At 36.8% G+C, this 24,363-nt stretch overlaps 1 protein-coding gene across 1 annotated transcript in view; it reads left to right on the top strand.

Annotated features, from left to right (window-relative positions):
• The window catches only part of AQR (aquarius intron-binding spliceosomal factor), a 127,952-nt gene that overhangs the window by 98,346 nt on the left and 5,243 nt on the right, over positions 1-24,363 (top strand). The window contains exons 27-33 of the mRNA XM_072622850.1: positions 14-223; positions 739-876; positions 3,274-3,345; positions 5,115-5,302; positions 6,551-6,722; positions 9,156-9,326; positions 21,089-21,174. Of these exons, the coding sequence (XP_072478951.1) occupies positions 14-223; positions 739-876; positions 3,274-3,345; positions 5,115-5,302; positions 6,551-6,722; positions 9,156-9,326; positions 21,089-21,174 (1,037 nt within the window). The remainder of the gene's footprint in view (positions 1-13; positions 224-738; positions 877-3,273; positions 3,346-5,114; positions 5,303-6,550; positions 6,723-9,155; positions 9,327-21,088; positions 21,175-24,363) is intronic.

The raw sequence follows: 24,363 nt of genomic DNA, 5'->3' as shown, positions 1-24,363 counted from the left end.
CTCTTTCCCACAGGTAATGTCTCGATGGGAAGAGTACATTAGTAAAGTTAAAAGCAAAAGTAATAAGGTGCCTGATGTTGCAGAAATCTCCAACTTCTTCCCCTTTCACAAATATTTTGCAAACGCACCTCAGCCCATTTTCAAAAGCAAGTCCTATGAAGAAGATATGGAAATTGCTGAAGGGTGCTTCAGACATATTAAGAAAATCTTCACTCAACTTGAGGTGAGATTTCCCAAGCTCACTGGCTTATTTTTGAAAAGTTTTTTGTTGTTTATTATAAAATAGCTTTAGAAGTGTCATGAGTTGGAAAGATGGATTGCTACCTGTGTTTGAAATGGTTGAGAGTATGCAGTTGGTTTCAGGGCAAGATTAATCAAGAAAGGAAACACAAATGAAAATTGAGTAAGATATAGTTTATTCACGGTTTGCATCTGCATTGTTTCAGAGGAGGATCCGTCCTTCCTGATGACCTTTTCCCCTCTTTGCATTTGCCCTCCCTACATAGAAATATTTAGTGCATCCTGTGGCTTAAAAATCCAGTTCCAGATTGTACAGTGAACTGTTTAGTGCCTAATGCTGGTAATGTGTAGGCTGTGATTCAGTGGGCATGATTTCAGGATGGCATCATGAGGCTGAATATTGTTTTCAAGTCTTTCTCAGATATTGATCAGAGCGTAGAGGAAGTGGAATGTTGAAGTGTGGTGTCTATTTTTCTCAAAGACCTTTTTCTTTTATAGGAATTCAGAGCATTTGAACTACTCCGCAGTGGACTGGACAGGTCTAAATACCTTTTGGTGAAGGAGGCTAAAATTATAGCCATGACCTGCACTCATGCTGCCTTAAAACGACATGACTTGGTGGAATTGGGTTTCAAGGTAGACACTTGTATTGGATAAAAAAAAGTTTTCCAGGAATTATATTTTGCAATTTTCATTTTTGTTCTTCCTTTTTTTGCGCTATGATGATGATGATGATGACGACGACGATGATGATGCAGCCTCATACTTTGAGAATTTAATTTTCTAACCTCTTGTTGCAGTTCATATTTAGAGCTGTTTTCATTGACCCCTTTGAAAGTGTTTGCTAAATGTTAAGCTTATATTATTAGTGAACACTGAATCTAGTCTATCCAAGTCTAGTTGTCCTTAATATTTATTAACCAGGAAATGTTATGCTGTGATATAGAAAAAGTTTAAGAGACATAATTTCTAGACAGTCGTTTTATTAATTATGGCTAGCTAGTAATTAATAAAAGGATGTTGTAACTAAATAACTCTTAAAAATGTCTATGCCAAAAGTAAAAGCAGTGAAAATAGCATTGGAATATGGGTTCCATTATATCAAATACCAGTCTCCTTTGTATTGTTGACACGTTCAAGTCAAGTTCCTGTCTGTTCATTCAGTAAATATACAGTAGGAGGGGCACTTGCAGCCATGACGAATTTTAATCATGATAAAGATATAGAATTTGAGAAGCCAGTTAGTCTGTTAGTCTATGCATGACTCGTCTATAACCATATTCTAATGATTTGGTAGAAAGTTGGGATTTTTGGACTGTATTTGAAGCCCGACTGTTTATTTGCTCTATGCTTTTATACAAATCTCATAACTTCTCTGCCTTTGAGCATCTCTGTCTATAAAGGCTTTGTGTATTGCTTTATAATTAATGTTTCTAGGTTTTCTGCAAAGTGGTTGGTAGTTAATGGAGATAACTTTAAAATAATTTGAACTCAATGGAAGATAAATTCAAGATTAAACCATAGTTATTGTCATCTCAGAGGAGATTCTATACCTGTTAGTTTGAATAACTAAGATAAATTGTGATAAACTTAATAATCTTGGCAAAAGTACTTCAACATTTGTCATTAATTTGGTGTGGGTACTTCCTCCACCAATGAAGATTGCAATCCCTCCACGACTTAATGGATGGTGAGCTGCTGTGGCCAAAAAGTTATTGCCATATTCTCATCTTGGTAATTAGTCCCTCTACATTAGAGCTGTAACCAAAAGTATCAGTATTATTGATGTATTTTAGGTTTTTTGTTTTGTCGATATTTTACTTGGCCACAATCTAGTTTACTTTGTTCCTAGAGACTGTATACTATTATTAATTTGCACAGTTGTCCTTAAGACAGTGAAAACTTTAACTCTGGTCTCCTCTTTGATGTTCCCTATTCAGTATTTATGTTTTATGAGCAGAGAAGTGAGAGTTTTACCTCACCTATCTTCAGCACTGTGAAACATATAGCCTGAATGTCTAAAGAGTTCTCTTAAGGCTAGAGATTCTCAAAATCTTTCAGTTTTTCTTGGAGCAGCAGCCAAATTTTCCTCTTCCATATTTCCACTTTGAATTTAAGCATTTGTGCATAAGAAACAGAATTCTTAAATGTGCTTTAGCTCTTCCATTTCTGATAGTTGAATTTTATTAAAGACTTTATTATCAGGAAGTAGTCCCTCCTCTTCTAAGCCACCCACCACCATGCTATGCATACATATATCATCATTTAACCCCTATAATCTGACTGGAGATCAAGAGATGAAACACTGATTGTTTTTAGTGGGTCTACCAATTTTCCAGCCAATTAGAGAGAGACCACATATACCGGTAAGCCATGTTGTATCTGGTACCTAAGCTTTAGCAGTCAGTGGGAGTAGCCTTAGGAGGAGTATACTTCTATAAGTCCCTCCAAACAGTGAGAGACATTAGAATCTCAGAGTTGGAACTTCAGGTGCCATGATTAAACATAAAACTCAACAAGATTTTTACTCTTGGTTTTGAATCCTAGGGCCTTAGCAGTGTGCCTAGCACATAATAGATGCACTTATTCATTGTGTTTGAGTGACTTAAGATCCTAACACTTATGTAGTCATCTAACATTTGCTTAAAAACTATTTAGACGTTAAGGTGAATAGAGAAGTATATGGTAATTTGTTCATCTTACTCTTTGTGCCCTGAGGAACCACCCATAGAAGATTGGATGCATATGTAGTCGCAAACTGATTTTGATAGTCTAGTGTTTTTAAGTGCTGGAGCATTAGTGGTTAGTACTAATATGAAAGAGATGCCATATTTAGTAAAGATATGTGAGATCTTAGAGTTGAATCCCTGAAGAGCTACTCTGATGTATTCCAGAATCAAAACATTGAAAAAGAACATTGCCAAGCAAGAACCACGTTTGCTGTTTGAATGTTCTGTTTTTCTAACGTGATTGCTCTTCTGATTTTTTTTTATGACTTTCTGATTGATAAGCTTTTTTATCTCCTCTTCTCAGTATGACAACATCTTGATGGAAGAGTCTGCTCAGATTCTGGAGATAGAAACCTTTATACCCCTTCTTTTGCAGGTAATAATTCAAGTTTGAAATAAGAAACACAGTACTTTGAGATTGTGGTGGGGGAGTCATCAGTAATAAAGCAACTGCACAGTAGTTTGTGGTGCTAATTGCCACGATGATATATTCTTGGTTTTGTTCATCCTTTCCAATATTCTGTAATAAGTTTGTAAACTTCCATTTATGCATTCACTGATTACTCTCTAGTTCTGCTGCGTAGGGGGTATTTAGTTCCACTTAAAAATTCATATTTTATCTGTGCAAAGTATTTTGAAAAGACATGGTAACTGTAATAAAGAAAATTACACTCTTATGTGCTTTGGAGACAAGCTATTTTTAATTCTCTCCTTTCATCAAAGTTATTTCTAGAATTGTTTTTGAAGTTGCAGATTATATTGCCTTTTTTATTTCATGAGTCCTAAGCCAAATGCTGAGATACAAGTGTTTCCTACTGTGCATTAATTTTTAACAGCCCTTTAGAATTGAAGTTTTGAAAAAAAAATCTGGAATTCCAAATCTATTAATACAAGCAGTTCTCAAGACCCCAATGCATTCTCTTCCAGTAGTTAACTTTTAATCAGTTGTTTGGAACCTAGGACACATTTTAACCTGATATGCATGTTTGGTAAGTCCCCAGAGTAGCCCAAAAAATACATGACCAAGAGCTCTTTTTGTCCAGACCTGTGATTTTATTGGGGTACGAAACTACTGATATTAGTGAGTTGCCTGGGATTCTCTGAGGCTAAATGACCTGTCCCCGATAACACAGCTAGTATCTTTCAGGGGCAGATTTTAAACCTCGGTCTGTCTTTTTCCAAGGCCAGCTCTCTATCCACTGTGTCACATTGCTCTTCAACCTGGAACTATATGGATTGAAAAACTCACACCCCATAATTCTAGCATGAAGGTTGGGCACAGAGTTAACTATGTACAAAATGTAGAAATAAGCAAAACTTCCCTTTGACATTTACCCTTGTTCTTTCTTGTTGCTCCCTTCTCAGACCTGCCCTACTCCTTGGAGTATATTCCATGTGTTACAGTTACAGCCTTATCCAAACTGCCATTCCTTAACTGTCCTAAATATTAGAAGGAAATAATCTAATTTCAGTTAACTTACTTAACTTTTAGATTTTACATTTAACAACAGGATGTACACTAACCTAAATGCATTGATGGAATTTCAACCAGAATAGCAGTAAAGTGAAAAATTTCAGGCAGAAAGTACAGCTAGGGTTATGCTACGTAGCGGCCTGTGGTCTAAGACCCAAACAACTAAATTCAAAGGCATAGAGGTAGGAGATGGATAGAATGTCATGTATTGAGAACAGCAAATATTCCAATTAGGCTAATTAGAGAGTCATGTGAGATAAGTCTGGAGAGATTAGTTGAATCTAGATTGCACAAACTTTAAATTCCCAAATTATTTTCTTTTTATGCCATATATCTTGATGTAATTGTGGTATCTCTAAATAACCCTTGTAAAAATTTTAGCATTGATGACTGGTTCTCTTCTTTTTTCAAAATGTATTTTGAGCATTAGAAAATAGAAGCCATTTTATTAATTGGGTCACCCTTTGTAACAGGACTCCAAAGTAATACACTAGATAGGTGTGTTAAAGGCTGCCATATTTGTGTACCATTGGATTTTATGCTGATCTAAAGGCAGGAGAAATGGGGTTAGAAGTTGCAGGTTTATGATAAGATTGCCTTACTGCATTTGTAAGTAAAATATCTTTTTTCATTTCAATGATGGCATTATCATTTCTCTTTTACATTTCTAGAACCCGCAGGATGGTTTCAGCAGGCTTAAACGATGGATTATGATTGGTGACCATCATCAGTTGCCTCCAGTCATTAAAAATATGGCCTTTCAAAAGTATTCTAACATGGAACAATCACTTTTTACTCGCTTTGTTAGAGTGGGAGTTCCCACTGTGGACCTTGATGCTCAAGGACGAGCCCGGGCAAGGTAAATGAAAAGGAGAAAGGAAAAATGGTTTGTCTGTTTACTGAATCTTCCATTCTGAGTTTGCCTTTTTGTTTTAACTAAGATGGGAGACTTTTTAAACGAAGGAATTGATTGACTTAAAGTTGATAGCGAGTACATAATCAGAAGACGCACTGTAGAGTTAGGCTCAGATGGTTCTAATCTTCCCCCACAAGCTTCTAATATTAGTACAGATTATGAGATTTAGTACATGATAGCATTTGCTAAATTCTTGTCCATTTCCCCTTATTTTTAACTTTAACTTTTTTTTTTTTTTTGCTCAAAGTTGACTGTCAGAAAAATCATCCAGGGTCGTCATCTATGTTTTGGGGACAATCCATTTTAGCCAAAATGGATTGTGTCCTTATCTGCTGACATTTTTTTGAGTGACTGAGACAGCTTATTAACTCTTTTCTTTCTCTAAAGTTAATTTTCTCTTTTAAGGGTTTGAAACACTTAAGTTTCTTGTAGGACATGATACCGGACAGAATTGAACATTTAAGAATTCTTTTTAATTTTTAAAAAATAATTTCAGTGTTATCTTGTCAAACCTGACCTTTTTAAAATGGCATCTTATTTTAAATTCTTGATTTGCTCATGGTAGACCCTTTAGTAATGTCTGAATTCATTCAGCAAACATTTCTTGAGCCCCTGTTATGTGCTATGCAGCAGACGGCCTACTTTGTTAGATAGCGTAATGGAGACTTTGCATTTTTCACCTGCTTGGATTTAGTAGTTTACTATTTTCTTTTAAAAATAAATGGGAAACCACCCCCAAAACCCTACAAGAAGCAAACATTGCATAAAGGTGACATAATTGTAAATTCATATCAAGATTTAATGCAGAAGTTAGCAAATAGGTGTGACCTGCCTCCTGTGTATGGTACATGGGCTGTTTGGTATTTAGTATACAGCAGAGTGCATTCACCAGTCGCTACCATAGTGAAGGAAAGCCTACTGGATACCACTCAGAAGCTGGCACATTAATATTTTTCTACTGGTGACTCATTGAACATAGGGATGCCACTCTAATCCCATGGACCTGGCTGTGCCCTTAGTTAAAGAGGGCCAACCAGAACTAGGAAAGAATTATTCTTAAGATGAGTATGGGTAAGATGAATGTCAAAAAGCAATCTTGTCTTTGAAAAATGCCTCAGGTAGATCTGAAAGGAATTTAAGTCACTAATCTTTGTTTTGTGGGGATGTTTTTGTTTTTTTTTTTTTTGAAAGCTTGTGCAATCTGTACAACTGGCGTTACAAGAATCTGGGAAACTTGCCTCATGTGCAGCTCATGCCAGAGTTCAGAACAGCAAATGCTGGACTGCTTTATGACTTCCAGCTCATTAATGTGGAAGATTTCCATGGAGTAGGCGAGTCTGAACCTAACCCTTACTTTTACCAGGTAAGAAGGATGATTTCGTATCATGAAATCATACTTGTATTTCTTACTTACTAGGCTTTATCAGTGTCTAAATTAGTGAGGACCAGAGTTGGGTGACTCTGAAATTACTAGAGTGATTGTGTGTGTGTGTGTGTGTGTGTGTACATGCATGTGTGTCCACACAGTCACGTATACACAGGTACGCATGTATGTATTATAAAATATATAGGTATATGTGTAAAACATGCATATGTATGATATATATGTTATGTGTGTAGAGAGAGAGGAGAGGAAGTAGGATGTAATGTGACATAGTATCTAGAGTTCTGGACTTAATAAAATGTCAGTTCAGGTCCCACCCATAGCAATTGCTAGCTGTGGAACACGAACAAGTCACTTAAATTCTTTTAGCCTATTTTATTCGTCCACAAAATGGGGATAATACTCACTGGAGTACCTATTTTGTGGTATTGTTGAGGACCTCAAATGAAATAACATGGAAAACCTTTTGTGGGCTTTAAAGCACAATGTAAGCTTTGGATATTTTCTGTGTGTCTTTGTTTTTCACAGAAGTATATATTTCTGATACAGAAGGTAAAAGAAAGTAGTAAGTTGTAAGGGAAGAATATTATGGTTTGAGAATTCCTTTCTGTGTCACTGTACTAAATTTATACACACACACACACACACACACATGCAACTGTATAAATCCAAAGCTTATGAATAAGTTTCCTCATTTTATTTCAGTTGTTTGGCTCTTAGAATACTATAGAAAATTTAGTTTTTATTTTAAGGTCCTGAAAAAACATATACTGTAAATGTTAAGTAATATCTTTTTAAAGCAAATGTACCAGAATTTAAACATCTAAGGGAATATTGTTCTTCAGATTAACTATGTTAATCAAGAGTAAATAATTTACAAGCAAGCAAAAAAATAAGGAAACCTGTATGGTTTTCCCTTGAAAAAATCGAGTACCCCCAAATCTGTCTGCGTCCGAGTCTTCCACTGGGATTTCTTGTCTTACAACTTTGGATAAAAATATTTTTACCACATCCGTAGTACAGTGTAATACAGTGTTATAGTATTAGCCTCTACTAATTAGTATGTTACTAGGACCATTAGGTAGTTGTTATCATATCTTTATTTTAATATCACCCACACAAACCCTTTTGAAAATGCAAAGTGCTATACTCAGTTCCATTCAGCAAATATTATTAAGTGACTATTGTGTGTAAGGAAGAGTATTAAATGTTGATCAAGCCATGGTCACGATGGTGTGAGTCCTCTCTCTTATCATGAAAATCGTACTCTATGTGCTGAGTACCTGTGCTGTCCATCTCACATGCCTTTCACTACATCACTGGCCTGCCTTTTCTGGTCAGAAATGCCCTTGATTATATTCTTTCCATCACCTGTTGCTTGCCAGTCGTTGTTGGCAAGATACTTTGGCTTACTTTTATCCACCATGATGGCCATACGTTTTAATTTAGCAGAGGCCTGGCTAGAATATATAAGGCCACATTGAAGGAGCGAGAGATACTTACAACTACCCGAAGGTCTGTTATGAGAAGAATGAGAGGCAAAAGAAGGAATTGCAGAGGGTCAGAATTTGAGGTGAAATATGGAAAAGCTTCTCACCAATCTGAGCTATCCCAAAGTAGAGGAACTGCTATTCGGGTTTTTTGTTTGTTTGTGAGAAGTGATAAGAAACTTATGTAAAGAGCAAAGGTTCTTTTAAAAAAAGCTAATCAAATGCTGTGCAGTTAAAATCAGGGTAAATATATGCTAAAGCAGAAAGACCCAGTGCTTACTGCCTACCTTCTAGGGACAAGTTAGTGTTTCTAGGTACATCGTAACAAACAGTCTGCATATGTTGGTATTGTAGATATCGATTTTATGGTAAGGAACTACTGTTTGTATCCCTGACATTAGCACCATGCATTGCACATGGTCAGTATGTATTAAATGCTGTCCGTCCATCCATCCATCCATCCATTCAACCTGCCCTTTTGCTGGAGGCTCTTCAAACAGAGGCCAAATGACCATTTGCTGGGGATTCTGTAGCAGACATCTCTGACCATTTATGTTTTGGACTTAATAATCTCTTTGAGAATACACAATGTTGTAATGAGTGCTAGGTTAGAACCCTGTCTCTGTGCCTTACTTTCTCAGTGAATCTGGGTGTATCACATGACACCTCTAGGCCTTACTTCTTCATCCTCTTTAATAAGGGGTTAGACTAAATGATGTCAGAATCTCCTTCAGGTTCAGAATCTATGATCCAATCCTTTGAGTAAAGTTATTCATGAGTTTTATAAAAGACTTCATTGGCCAGTTGATTAATTCTCATTACTTAAGGTCTACAGAGCATGCTATATGTAATTAACCTGTTCTTCCAAAAAGTTTAAAAATAAGAAAGACACTAATTCGTGACTGGATTGTTTGCTTTGCAGAACCTTGGGGAGGCAGAATATGTAGTGGCACTCTTTATGTACATGTGCCTACTTGGTTATCCTGCAGATAAGATCAGCATTCTAACAACATATAATGGACAGAAGCATCTCATTCGGGATATAATTAACCAGCGTTGTGGGAGCAACCCATTGATTGGAAGGCCAAATAAGGTAATTTTCCATTAAGAAAATAAAAGCTCTAGCTGTCATGTTGGGGGAAATTGTATATATGTGGAGTGGATGGAAGAAATGCTCAGAATTGTCACTTAATTAAGAATGAATTCAAATTGTTCCACTTGGTTTCCTTTTGCATTCTTTTTCTCTCCTTGATCTTATTAGTGAGTAAAAAGGATTCGCACATATTAGTGATTTGTGAATACCTCTTTCTTCCCAACTTTCTAACCTCAGAGAAGGAACAATTGATAATCTTTTTGCAGTTGTCTTTTGTACATTACTGAATTGAAATTTTATTTGGGAGGATGTCAGAAATGCCCATTTTTTATGTTTTGTAGCTGGTGATGAACCAAATTTATGTACTCATCTGTTTTGCAGAAAAATTATTAAATTTTGTACTTTTGTGGCCAGTATTTTTGACATCTAAGAATAAGATTGATTTCCTAGTAAGATGTTTGGTGGCATGGTTACCTTTTGAACCATTTTACTTATTTTACATCTCATGTGATGAGATGAGTTAGCACTAGCATTAATTATAGTGATTCCTAACTTCTAGATAAGGGTTGTGTAGGTTGAAGGAAAAAGGAAACCAGAAATACAGTATGATTGAAGACTTAATCTGTCATGGTGAGGATTTAAGGATTGTATTTAGCAAATAGACTGTGTAGTTGTTTACATTTTCTTTTTCTTTTTTAAAAATTTAATGTTTTTTTCCCCCAATTACAGGTAAAAACAATTTTTAGCATTCGTTTTTAAAGATTTTTGAGTTCTAAATTCTTGCCCTCCCACCTCCTTAAGAAGGCAAGCAATTTGATACAGGTTACTCACCTGTAGTCATGCAAAACATATTTCCATGTTAGTCATGTTGTAAAAGAAAATATAGATGAAAGAATAAAACCAAGAAAATAAAGAAAAAGTATGCTTTGGTCTGCATTCAAACTTCATTAGTTCTTTCTTTAGAGATGGATAGTATTTTCATCATATATCCTTCAGAGTTGTCTTGGATCATTGTTTTGCTGAGGAGAGCTAAGTCCTGCGCAGTTGAACATAATACATTACTGCTGTTACTGTATACAGTGTTCTCCTTGTTCTGCTCATTTTGCTTTGTATGAGTTCAGGTAAGTCTTAACAGATTTTTCTGAAATCATCCTGCTCATCATTTACCATCACAATCATGTACAACAACTTGTTCAGCCATTTCCCAATTAATAGACATCCTCCCAATTTTCAATTCTTTGCCACCACTAAAAGCATGGCTATAATTTTTTTTTAATATTATAGGTTCTTTTTCTTTTTTTGATTTTTATTTCTTTGGGAAATAAAGCTAGTAAGTAGTGATATTGCTTTTTAAAGCCTATTGGGTATAGTTCCAAATTGCTGTACAGAAAGCTTAAATCAGTATACAACTTCACCAACATTGCATTAGTGTCTCCATTTTCTCACTTCTCCAGCGTTTGTCATTTTCCTTTTCTGTCATAGTCGCCAATCTGATAGGTGTGTGGTGTTAGCTCAGAGTTGTTTTAATTTACATTTCTCTAATCTATAGTGATTTGGAGCATTTTTTCATTTGACTATAGATACCTTTGATTACTTTTTCTGAAAACTGCCAGCTCATATCCTTTCACCGTTTATCAATTGAGGTATAGGTCTTATTTCTATAAATTTGTCTCGGTTCTCTATATATTTGAGAAATGAGGTCTTTATCACAAAAATTTGCTGTAAAATTTTTTCATAGCTATGATTACTGTGTGTTTCCCTCTGTCCTATTTCCTTGTTTATCCTACTCTCCTTTCACTCTGTCTATTCTCTAAAATGTTTTGCTTCTAACTTTTCCCTCTCCCAGTCCACTCTCCCTTCTATCAGATGCTGCTGCTGCCTCCTTCTCCCAGCGTATTCTTCTTTCTTACCCCTTAATTTTTTTTTTTTTAGATTATCATCCCCTCATATTCAACTCACACCCATGCCCTTTGTCTTTTGTGTACTCCTAACTACCCTAATAACGAGAAAGATTTTAGGAGTTATAAGTATCACTTCCCATGTAAGAATGTAAACAGTTTAACATTGTTGAATCCCTTATGATTTCTCTTTCCTATTTTACCTTTTTATACTTCTCTTGAGTCTGCTATTTAAAAGTCAGATTTCCTATTCATCTCTGGTCTTTTCATCAGGAGTGCTTGAGAGTCCTCTGTTTCATTGAATGTGTATTTATTCCTCTGAAGGATTATGCTCAACTTTGCTGGGTAGATGGTTCTTGGTTGTGATCCTTGCTCTTTTGCCCTTCGGATTATCATATTCTAAGCTCTTCAGTCCTTTGATGTAGAAATTGCTAAATCTTGTGTTATCCTGACTTTGGCTCCACAATATTTGAATTGTTTCTTTTTGGCTGCTTGCAATATTTTCTCCTTGCTCTGGGAGCTCTGGAATTTGGCTATAATATTCCTGGGAGTCTTTATTTTGGAATCTCTTACAGAAAATGATCAGTGGATTCTTTCCATTTCTATTTTCCCCTTTGGTTCTAGAATAGCAGGGCAGTTTTCCTTGATAATTTCTTCAGAGATGATATCTAGGCTCTTTTTTTGGTCATGGCTTTCAGGTAATACACTGATTATTAAATTATCTGTCCTGGGTCTATTTTCCAGGTCAATTGTTTTTCCTGTGAGATATTTCACATTTTCTTGTATTTTTCATTCTTTTGATTTTGTTTGACTGCCTTTTGATGTCTCATAAAATCATTAGTTTCTCTGCCCAGTTCTGATTTTTTAGGAATTATTTTCTTCCATGAGGTTTTGTATCTCTTTTTCCATTTGGTCAGTTCTACATTTTTAGGAGTTCTTTTCTTAAGTGAATTTTTATACTTCTTTTTCCATTTGGCCAATTCTGCTTTTCAAGACATTCTTCTTCACTGGATTTTTGTGCAACTTTTACCATTTGGCCTGTTTTGCTTTTGTTTTTTAATTTGTTTTCAGTGTTCTATAATCATTTCCATATATCTTAGATTTTTTTCCCCTCCTTCCCCACACCCTCCCTGAGACGGCTTGCAATCTTATATAGGTTCTACACATACATTCCTATTAAATACAATTTCATCATAGTCATGTTGAATAGAAGAATTAAAATGAATGGGAGAAACTATAAAACAAAACATAACACAAAAGAAAATGGTCTGCTTCATTCTGCTATCCAGTTCCATAGGTCTTTCTCTGAATATGGAAGTGTTTTGCCTCAAAAGTCCATTGGGAATTTTTTAGGTCCTTGCTTTGCTATGAAGGACTAAGTCTACCAGAAAAATTCCTCTCACACTGTGATTGTTGCTGTGTACAAAGTTCTTCTGGCTCTGCTCCTTTCACTCAGCATCAGTTTGTATAAGTGTTTCCAGGCCTCTCTGAAGTCTTCCTGTTTATCATTGCTTATAGCACAATAGTATTCCATTACATTCATGTACCACAACTTGTTTAGCCATTTCCCAATTGATGGGCATCCCCTTGATGGCCATCAGAAAGAGAGCTGCTATAAATATTTTTGTGCGTGTGGGACCCTTTCCTATTTTTATGATCTCTTTGGGATGCAGTCCCAGAAGCAATACTGCTGGGTCAAAGGGTATGCACATTTTTGTAGCCCTTTGGGCATAGTTCCAAATTGCCCTCCAGAATGGTTGGATCAGCTCACAGGTACACCAGCAATGAATTAGTATTCCAACTCTCCCACATCTTCTCCAACATTTATCATTTCCTGTTTTGTCATGTTAGTCAATCTGATAGGTGTGATGTGGTATCTCAGAGTTGTTTTGATTTGCATCTCTCTAATCAATAGTGATTTAGAGTTTTTTTCATATGACTATAGATAACTTTAATTTCTTCATCTGAAAACTGCCTGTTCATATCTTTGACTATTTATCAATTGGGGAATGACTTGTATTCTTGTACATTGGACTCAGTTCTCTATATATTTTAGAAATGAGGCCTTTATCACAGGTACTAGTTGCAAAAATTCTTTCCCAGTTTTTTGCTTCCCTCCTAATCTTGGTTGCATTGGGTTTGTTTGTGCAAAAACTTCCGAATTTAATGTAATCAAAGTTATCCATGTTGCACTTCATAATGTTACCTATCTCTTGTTTAGTCAAAAATTTCTCTGTTCTCCGCAAATCTGACAAATACACTATTCCTTGCTCCACTAATTTGTTTATAGTATCAATCTTTGTATCTAGATCATGTACCCACGTGGACTTTATTCTTGTATACAGTATCAGACATTGGTCTATGCCCAGTTTCCACCATACTGTTAGCCAGTTTTCCCAGCAGTTTTTGTCAGACAGTGTTTTTATCCCAGAAACTGGAGTCCTTGGGTTTATCAAACAGTAGATTGCTATATTCATTGACTACTATGTCTTGAGTACCTAACCTATTCCACTGGTCTACCCCTCTGTTTGTTAGCCAATGCCAAGTGGTTTTGATAATTGCTGCTTTAAAATACAATTTGAGATCTGGTAGGATTAGGCCACCTTCCCTAACATTTCTTTTCATCAGTTCCCATAATGTTCTGAACCTTTTGTTCTTCCAGATGAATTTTGATATTTTTTCTAGCTCTAGAAAATAATTATCTGGTAGTTTGATTGATGTGGCACTGAATAGGTCAGTTAATTTAGGCAGAATTGTCATTTTTATTATATTGGCTCAGCCTACCCATGAGCAGCTGATGTTTTTCCACCTATTAGATCTGAGTTTATTTGTGCAAAAAGTGTTTTGTAATTGTGTTTATATAGTCTCTGGGTTTGTTTTGGCAGGTAGACTCCCAGATATTTTATAGTGTCTATTGTAGCTTTAAATGGGATTTCTCTTGCTGTCTCTTGTGGTTAGGCTTTGTTGCTAATATATAGAAATGCAGATGATTTATGTGGGTTTATTTTGTAACCTACATCTTTGCCAAAGTTGTTTATTATTTCAAGTAGTTTTTGATTCTCTGGGATTCTCTGAGTATATCATCATATCGTGTGCAAAGAGTGATAACTTAGTTTCTTTGCCTATTCTAATTCCTTCAGTTTCTTTTTCTTCTCTTATTACTACAGCTAACATTTCTAGTACCATGTTGCTTGATAGTGGTGATAATGGACATCCTTATTTCACCCCTGATCTTGTTGGAAGTGCATCTAACTTTTTCCCCATTGTATATAATGCTTGCTAGATATTGCTTGTTATTTTATGGAAAGTTCCATTTATTCCTATGGTCTCCAGAGTTTTCAGTAGGAATGCTTTTTCTGCATCTATTGAGATAATCATGTGGTTTCTGTTAGTTTTATTGTTGGTGTGGTCAATAATGCTAATAGTGTTCCTAATATTGAACCAGCCTTGCATTCTTGTTATGAATCTTACCTGATCATAATGTATTATTCTCATGATGAGTCACTGTGTTCTTTTTGCTAAAATTTCATTTAAAATTTTTACATCTATATTCGTTAGAAAAATTGGTCTATCGTTTTCTTTCTCTCTTTTGACTCTTTCTGGTTTAGGTGTCAGAACCGTTATCGGTAATCATAAAAAGAATTTGGTAGGACTCTTTCTTCAGCAATTTTCCCAAGTAGTTTATATAGCATTCGAATTAACTGTTCTTTAAATGTTTGATAGAATTCACTTGTAAATCCATCTGGCCCTGGAGATTTTTTTCTAGGGAGCTCATTGGTGGCTTATTCAATTTCATTTTTGGAGATGGGGTTATTTAAGTATTCAACTTCCTCTTCTGTTAATCTAGGGAATTTATATTTTTTTTAAAATAATCATCCATGTCATTTAGATTGTCGAATTTATGGGCATATAGTTGGGCAGAGTAATTTCTAATTATTGTTTTAATTTCCTCCTCATTTTTGATATTGCTAATTTGGTTTTCTTTCTTTTTTTTTAATCAAATTGACCAAAAGTTTATCAATTTTATTGGTTTTTTCATAAAACCAACTCTTAGTTTTATTTATTAGTTCAATAGTTTTCTTAATTTCAATTTTATTAATCTCTCCTTTGGTTTTCAGTATTTCTAATTTGATATTTACTTGGGGATTTTCAATTTATTCTTTTTTGAGCTTTTTAAGCTGTATGCTCAATTCATTGATCCCTTTTTTCTCTATTTTATTCATGTAGGCATTCAAAGATATAGAACTTCCCCAAAGAACTGCTTTTGCAGTATCCCATAAGATTTAGTGGGTTGTCTCAGTATTGTCATTCTCTCGAATGAAGCTGTTGATTGTGCCTATGATTTGTTGTTTAAACCCACTCCTTCTTTAGGATTAGATTGTTTAGTTTCCAATTAATTTTTGGTCTGTCTTTTCATGACCTTTTATTAGATATAATTTTTATTGCATTATGATCTGAGAAAGGATGCATTGACTATCTCTGCCTTTCTGCACTGGATTGTGAGGTTTTTATGCCCTAGTACATGGTCATTTTTTATATATGTGCCATGTACCGCATTCCTTTTTATCCCCATTCAGTTTTCTCCAGAGATCTATCATATCTATCTTGTCCAGAGCTTTATTTACCTCCTTAACTTCTTTTTGTTTATTTTGAGGTTAGTTTTATCAAGTTCAGAGAGGGAGGGGGAGGTTGAGGTCTCCCACTAGTGTAATTTTGCTATCTATTTCTTCCTGTAATTCCCTTAACTTCTCCTCTAAGAATCTGGATGTTATACCACTTGAAGCATATATATTTAGTAATGATATTGCTTTGTTGTCTATGGTACCTTTTAGCAGGATATAGTTTCCTTCCCTTTCTCTTTTGATTAGATCTATTTCTGCTTTTGCTTTGTCTGAGATTGCTACCCCTGCTTTTTTTTGTACATCAGCTGAAGCAATATATATTCTACTCCAACCTTTTACCTTTACCTTGTGTATCCCCCCATTTCAAATGTGTTTCTTGTAAACAATATATTGTTGGATTATGGTTTTTTAAACGTTCTGCTCTCCACCTCCATTTTATGAGAGAGTTCCTCCCATTGACATTCACAGTTATGATTACTGTCTGTGTCTTTCCCTCCATCCTCTTTCCCCCCATTTGTGCTTTTAGTTCTTCCTTCTCTCATCCCCTCCTCAATAGAGTTTTAATTTTTGACTACTGCGTCCCTCAGTCTTCTCTTCCTTCTTTCAGCCCCACTCCCTTTTACTCGCCTTTTCCCTTACTACTTCTTTCGTCCCTTTTAGCCTCCCCTCCCTTTTCTTTCCCCCTTGCCCTCCTACTGCCTATAAAGCTAGATTTCTATACTTAACTGAGTTTGTTGTTCCCTCCTTGAACCAAATCAGATGAGAGTAAATCTCAAACAATGCTCATCTCCCTTCCATTTCCCTCTACTGTAATATATTTTTGTGCCTTTTCCTGTCATGTAATTGACCATTTTCTGCCTCCTTCTTTTCACATCTCCTGTTACAATCTCTTCGTACCTTTAAATCACATTTTTATCATCACTTCATTTACTTTATACCCATTCCCTCTATGTATATCTCTTTTATATATCATGATGGATATGCAGTTCTGAAGATTACCAAGTATCATCTTCCCTTACAGGGATGTAAACAGTTTGCCCATATTGAATAACAAGTTTTTGGGTTTTTTTTCCATTTACCTTTTTATGCCTCTCTAGAGACATATGTTTGAAGATCGAATTTTCTATTGAGTTCTGGCCTTTTCATCAGGAAGGTCTGGAAATCCCTTATTTCATTGAATGTCCATCTCCTTGCCTGAAATATTATGCTCTACTTTGCTGGGTAATTGATCCTTGGTTGTAGTTCCAGCTCCTTTGCCTTACAGAATATCATATTCCAGTTCCTTCAGTCTTTTAGTGTAGAAACTGCATGGTCCTGTGTGATACTGACTGTAGCTCCTTGATATTTGAATCTGGCTGCCTGCATTATTTTTTCCTTCACTTGATAGTTCTGGAATTTGGCAGTGATATTCCTTGGTGTTTTTAGTTTGGGATCCCTAGTTCCCAGGAGGTGAACGGTGGATTCCTTCAATGACTGTTTTGTCCTCTGGATCTAGAACTTCTGGGCAGTTTTCCTTCATGATTTCTTGGAAGATATTGTCCAGGCTCTTTTGTTTATTATGGCTTTCTGATATACCAGTAATTCTTAGATTTTCTCTCCTGGATCTGTTTTCCAGGTCAGTTGTTTTTCCAATTAGGTATTTTACATTTTCTTCTGTCTTGTCATTCTTTAGATTCTGTTGGACTGATTCTTGATGTCTCATAGAGTCATTAGCTCCTACCTGCCTGATTCTAATTTTTATCAAATTGTTTTCTTCAGTTAGCTTTTGCATCGCCTTTTCCATCTGTTCAGTTGTTCCTTTTAAGGAGTTATTTTCTCCAGTTAGGTTTTGTACTTCCTTTTCCATTTGTCCAATTCACCTTTTAAATTTTTCTGTGATTTTTCTTTTCATATTTTTAAAATCATTGGCCAGTTTTTCTTCTGTTTCTCTAATTAGACTTTTAAAATCCTTCTTCAGCTCTTCCAGGATTGCTTCTTTGCTTGCGACCAGTTCATATTCCTTTCTGAAGTTTCTGATGGGAATACAGTCTCAATGCTGACCTCTTTGGTATTCGTGTTTTGGTCCTTGTCCCCATAGAAAAGTTCTATGGTCTTTTCTGCTTTGCGTTTTACTGATGATGATCACCCTTTTCCTGACTTCTAAAGTAGATCCCTGCTTCTGGGGCACAAGGGGCTCTGTCCCACAGCTCTTGTGCCTTGAACTTGAGGCTTTGTGTGTTGTAGCCTCTGGTTCTTTCAGCTAGAAGTTAAAATGCTGCAACTTACCTGGTGCTGAACTGACTAGTGTTTGAAAACAGAGGCCAGGTGAGGTCTTTCTGTGTTTCCCTGGAGTTACCCTGTAGCTACCTGCATTAAGTGTGGGGGAGGGATGGTCTGCCCACAGGAGGTGGTCTCTGCTGTGCTAGAGCATAGGCCAGGTCAACAGTTGGTGATCCGATCTGCGCTAGTGTCTCCCTGATTCCCTTGCAGTGCTGAGGCACTCCTGGGGTCCTGGTGTTGGCATTTGCAAGTATCACACCGCCCCCCCCCCCCCCGCCCTCCGCCCCGGAGGCTCAGGATCTTCTCCTGGTTTGCTGAGGTGGGGCTTTCTGGGACAGCTCTGGTCCTGCACTGGCCCCTTCAGCCACAGCAAGAGGGACTCTCCTTAGCGATCTTCCTAGCCTCACAGGCCAGATAACCCCTTTGGCTGATTCCACTGTTCCAGGATTTTTCCTGGGGAAATATTTTATGGGTCTTTCAAGGTCAGCAATGAGAAGGGGAGAGTATTTATTGATCACTCTGCCATCTTGGCTCCTGGAAGTTCAAGTAGGTGACTTACAGACGTTTAATCTGTGGGCTGATAGTCTCTGGAGCAGCCGCTACAGATACCTGTGGCCCTGGACTCTGACTTGCTGGGTTCCATTGAACTCCCATCTTGCGCTGAGATGCCCAAGATTCTGGAGTGTGGCCACTGCCTCAGATCACCCAGGGCTTCCTGCTCAGCCCTGCCATGGCAGGGACACACTAGTACAGCCTGTGTACTGTGAGCTCTTGCAGCCCTGCACAGCAGATTCTTCCTGTTGACCTTTCAGTCTGTCCTGAACTGTGAATCTGCCACAGGCCGTCTCCTGTTGGATTCTGCTCCTCCAGAATCCATTCAGATTCCCTTTTGGGCTGATTCTGTTTTTTAAGGTGCTATTTTCTTTAGTATTTTTTTGTTCTTCTTTACCAAGCTGCTGACTGTTTTTTTCATGATTTTCTTGCATTACTCTTATTTCTCTTCCCAATTTTTCCTCCACCTCTCTTACTTGATTTTTAGAATTCTTCTCCACCTCTTCCATGACTCAAGATCATTTTATATTTTTCTATAAAACTTTAGATGTAGCAGTTTTGACTTGATTGGCTTCTATGTTTGTGTTTTCTTCTCTGTCACCATAGTAATTTTCTGTAAGTCAGGATCTTTTTCTGTTCTTTGTTTGTTTTTCCAGACTATTTCTTGATTTTTAACTGTGCTAAGGTGGGTGGAGGGGGTACTACCCCAAGCTTAAAAGTTTTTTATACAACTGTTTTCAGAGATGATCTGGGTTCTTCTAAGGTGGAATGATATACAGATAGGTATGTTTACTACTCTTCTGGTCTATGAGTGACCACAAGAGCTCTTTTCTGGCCTGGTCCTGTGACTAGGGTCCTAGTTCCCTTGTGGCCACAAGTTCTGGTGTGCTAGTGTTCCTCCTTGCCCTGGGATTGAGATCTGGGACAGTGACCTAGATCTAAGCATTGGCAATTCAACAGGATCCGCCCCTGGTGCCTGCAAAGGGTCCCTTATAATCTCCTTCTGATCAGTTTTCTGCCCCCTTTCTCTCTGTGGGCTGAGAGGTTCAGAAACCACCACCGCTACCACTGATTTAGTGTCATCCCCCTGCCCTCGCCCTCCCCAAAACCTGCTGCTGTTCTAGGGCATAGCCTGCACTGGACTGAGGTCCACTTTCACCCTGGTGCAACAGACCTTTACTGCTGACCTTCTAATTTGTCTTGGACTGTCAAATTGTTTCCCCCTGTCCTTTTGTGTGTTCTCCCCCACTAGAATTTGTTCTGAGGCATTATTTAAAGTTGTTGAGAAGGATTTTGGGGAGAGCTCAGGTGAGTTCCAGCCTTTTCTCTGCCATCTTGGCTCCACCCCCAACTATTTACATTTTCAAAGTAGGTTGTAGTTATTAATTAGCTCATATCCTATCCCTTGAAAGAAAGTTTTATTCTCACTTTATAGAAAGGAAAGTTTGAAACAGGGCCTATCCTAAATCAGTACCTACATATGGGATAATTTCTGGCTTTCTGCTATTCACTCTGATATGGCCTGTTAAATAAAACATAATTCAGAGAGCTATTTTGGTAAAATCTTCTTTATTTGTATATTAATTCTGATGTAATTGTAGAAGGAAACTACAAATTGTAAGAGTTTGAATCACTCAGAAATTTTAGTGTAATAGTGATTATTTAATAGTATGCTCATTTTGGTGTCTTTAGGGCATAACAGACTTACCTTTCTTATTTTAAAAAAGAACAAAGAGTTTGTAGCACTGCTTCTTAGATATCCTGGTTGAAAGTGATTTTGCTTTAGGTAGCCTGATGATGGCTTCCTTTTCAAATTAAGAAATGAATGAAGGAAAGCCAAATGTTTTAAAGATTGCTGTAGAAGTTCCAGGCCCTGGACGAATGTGGACATGAATAGAATTGAGGGAAATGATGAAAATTTTAAAGCGAGTGTAGTTTTAAGCTTATAGAGAAATAAGAGAAACGGTGGAGATCCTGTACTAAATAGAAACATTTAGATTAGGATTAGCCCTCTGGATTTGATTGGACATTGATGGAAAACCAATGAGCAGGCTCTTAGTTTGTTACATTGTTGAAGTGAAACATATTCATAATACTGTATGTCTGGAATATTACTTTTTTTTAGCATTAATGCAGTAAACTCTCATGCCAGTCTTTCTTGGGCTCCAGATAGCATAATATCAGTGTATTCTATTAGAATCAAAGAAACAAGTCAAAACCCTCAGAAGGCAATAGAATAAAGACCAGGGCTTTCTTTATGCAGTGTATCACTCTTCATATTCACAGTGTTCCTTAGCATTATTGATTCTGCCCATCCCAGGTCTTGGTTCAAGTATATAGGATATTTTAATTTTCACATATACTAGTGATCTGAAGAAATGATACTATTTCCAATATGGTTTTGAAAAGTCCATGTTGGTTTCCTTTCTAGGTGACAACAGTGGACAGATTCCAAGGTCAGCAGAACGACTATATTCTTCTTTCTCTAGTACGAACTAGAGCAGTGGGCCACCTGAGGTAGGTAAAGAAGTAATCTGATTAAGGTATTGAGTATATTTCTATTGCATTGGTGCCTTTTTTGAGCTTTTCTAGTTGGATAATATCATTGTTATGTTTTAAAAGATAAAAAGGGTGTTAGAATTGTGCATTTCAGTGTGACGGTAAGCTTTAATCCTAGTTATTGAAATGCATTAAAATAAGATTCCTTATCCTAAGTACCAAGTCTCTTGGTACTTAACAATGCATCATTTAAAAGAAATGTATATAGAGAATTATATCATAATATCCTTAAAAACTCATCTCAAAGCAGTTAAAAGTTTGATAATAACTCAAAATTTGAAAGAGTTGGAAGGTGAAAAAATAATCTGTTTATGAAAGTTTTTAATTGTGTGTGTGAGCTGTGGTTGGCCTTGGTTCCTCACTTTTCCCCCTGAATGTTTCAGCCTCAGCGTTAAAGGATAAAGGAGCCATTTGCCTTCCTAGGATTAAGAATTGTCAAAACAAACCATAATCTATTTTTGTCATTTATTGCGGTGTATTTATGTGTTAGAGATTTATGGGAATAGCATCTTCTTATTATCAAGCAGCAGTTTAGTTTTATGTAAACCTCCATCTCAAATGACTTACCAGTAAAACTGTAAGAATTCTTTTTATTGTTTTGTCTGATGAGTAATAAATGCCCATACTTAAAAATAAAATCAAGCTCCCATAGAGTTACCACTGTAGTCAAGATCTGTTTGGGGCTTAACCTAGTAATCAGGTCCCATTAGTCTGATAACATTTTATGTAAGGGTAAGTAAAAATGCTGTTTCAAGAAATTGCTTCAAGTCCTTACTATTTTTAAACACAGGTTGTTCCTGCTTTTATTTTTCGTGGAGATGTCAGACGTGTGTGCGTGTGCGTGTGTGTGCTTGCGTGCGTGTGTGTGCATGTGCTTGCGTGTGTGTGTGTGTATGTGTGTGTGTGTGTCTGTCTGTCTGTCTGTATTTATTTCCTGCTTCAAGTAGGGGGAATTTGTTGACTGAGATCTGAATGGTCTTATCTTTATTTTTACTTTGCTGAGTTCAGTGATGCTCTTACCACAATAAACATTGGTTCCTTTGTATTCTCAATCTCTACTTGAGCTCTTCCTTAACTTCCAGCCTCCCTCTCTTGTACTTCTTACCTACTTTCTAAGGAAAGGCACTAACGAGAATATGATTCTATAAAAAGGTTTTAAAAGATGTGAGTTCAGTTTCTTCTTACATTAACCATCAGTATACACTAAATCATAGTCTTAAGTAATAGATGATGAATCAGAGAGTCTGCTGAAATGTTCTTTTGAGTGGCCAGCTTCCTCTTTTCCTTTGTGCTGTCATTTTGTAGAGGAGAATATGTTAGACTGGAATTCATGATTTCATTTATCTAGTTGCCACTGCTAGATTGGTCACCAAATTCCACGAACTTTCAATAAAATTTTTCCATTTAGAAAGTAAATATGAAAGTTGAAGGTAAAGAAAAACAATTTGCTAGTCACTGGGAAGAAATTAATTTTTACCAAATATTAATAACATTTCATCAGTGAGCTTACTAATGTATTATATGTCTGACTCCATATCTTTGACATACAAGGAGGAGACCCATCTTCTATTTACCCCACTCTTTCACCCTCACCATGATACCATCTTCTTCTTAATCCTAGAACACACATGGTAAGCTGAAGGGATGGCACCCCACCTTGTACTATTTTCTTTTCCAAAAACCTCTTTTAAGCCTGGATGATGCTCTTTGTAAGACAGAGAAGTAGGGAATTCTGGCTGCTTTCCCAACATCCATAGTTCAGGCCCTTAACTTCATTTGGAGGGACCAGGCAGCTTTAAATAGAAGTGGTTGGCCCAGAGTAGAGCAGTGAGACTTTTTCATCATGACTCACGTGTTGGAATTAGACCAGAGTGGTGGTTTGTTGCTTGCCTCTCCTGTAGAGCTAAAATGGCTTTAATGATTTGTTTGAAGACTAGGAAAGCAGTTAATGGTGGCCACTTTAGTATTAGGTGGTTCCAGATATTCCGGCTAACCTTGTCTTTAAACAGTGTTTTTGGTATATGTCCACAGCAAATAGCTTTGTTTGATGCAGGCCCAACTGCGCATTGTCTCAAGTTCCCTCATTCCCCGATTGTGCCTGTCAGGGTCAATAAGTGAATAGGGTTGCTGGGTTGGGTTGTCATTGCCTAAGCAGAGCTTCTCTTACGGACGTGGCGAAGGTATTTAGAAGGAGGTAGAAAGAGGGAAGATAACAAAGGTATTCCTGCCTAGTCATGAATTGTTGGAAGATCTATTGTCCTCCTTTTCTTCTAGGTCTCAGCAATGCCTTGTTACGTAAGTTATTAGGCAAAGCCTGGAATAGGATAGGTTTAAGATAGGATTTTCTCTGTTTTTTTTTTTGTTCAGTTGAGAATGTGACCAGATGCTTCTGGAGGTGTGGGTGATGTTTGAGCACGTTTCTCCCTACCCTTTTCTATCTGATAAGAGGCCACAAACAGAGACTAAGACTGACATGATGTGACAGGAAGTTTTAACCAGCTTATACTATTTCCCTTCTCACAGTCATTTCAGGCCATAGAATTTAATGTGCCAGACATGTTTTTTAAGATACCTTCTATCTTGACAGGGTACTCAAAAATATAAGTAGTCGTCAGAAAAGTAGTGGAAAATTGGATTTTGACCAAATACTTCAATAACTCTAAGAAGCACATTTGCAAGTGTCTCTGACTTTCAATTCACCATTTGAAAATGGGGGTCCACCAAACTGCCCTTTGTTGTTGAGATTGAAATGGCTTCTTCCAATCCAAACAAATGCTTCTATAGTAGGGAATAACTATGGACTGTGAGCTTTTGTAATATGGTGGATGAGTTTATGTGAACTCTGTTTTATTTTTCATTTTATAAATTATAGATAATTCATAGACCTTCCAGAATTTATGTTTAGAATTTGAAATGTCATTACTGGTTGTTAAGGAAACAAGAGCTAGGCTGTGTCTACACACAGATGGGTCACAGCATGGCCAGACCTTTGAGCTGACCATTGTGAGTTGGCAGCATGTTTGAATCACTCATGGGGACCATACGGATGGGTCATTGCAAACCAAATTGTATGGTTTTGCCATGGTACGGTCCAGTTGCTTTGACTTTTGTATCAGTGAAATGATTTATTTCTCTGATTAAGCATCC

This window comes from Notamacropus eugenii, chromosome 7 (genome assembly GCF_028372415.1).
Source record: "Notamacropus eugenii isolate mMacEug1 chromosome 7, mMacEug1.pri_v2, whole genome shotgun sequence".
Taxonomy (NCBI): Eukaryota; Metazoa; Chordata; class Mammalia; order Diprotodontia; family Macropodidae; genus Notamacropus; species Notamacropus eugenii.
The sequence above is the reverse complement of the archived record's forward strand: the minus strand, read 5'-3'. Positions and strand labels throughout refer to the sequence as shown.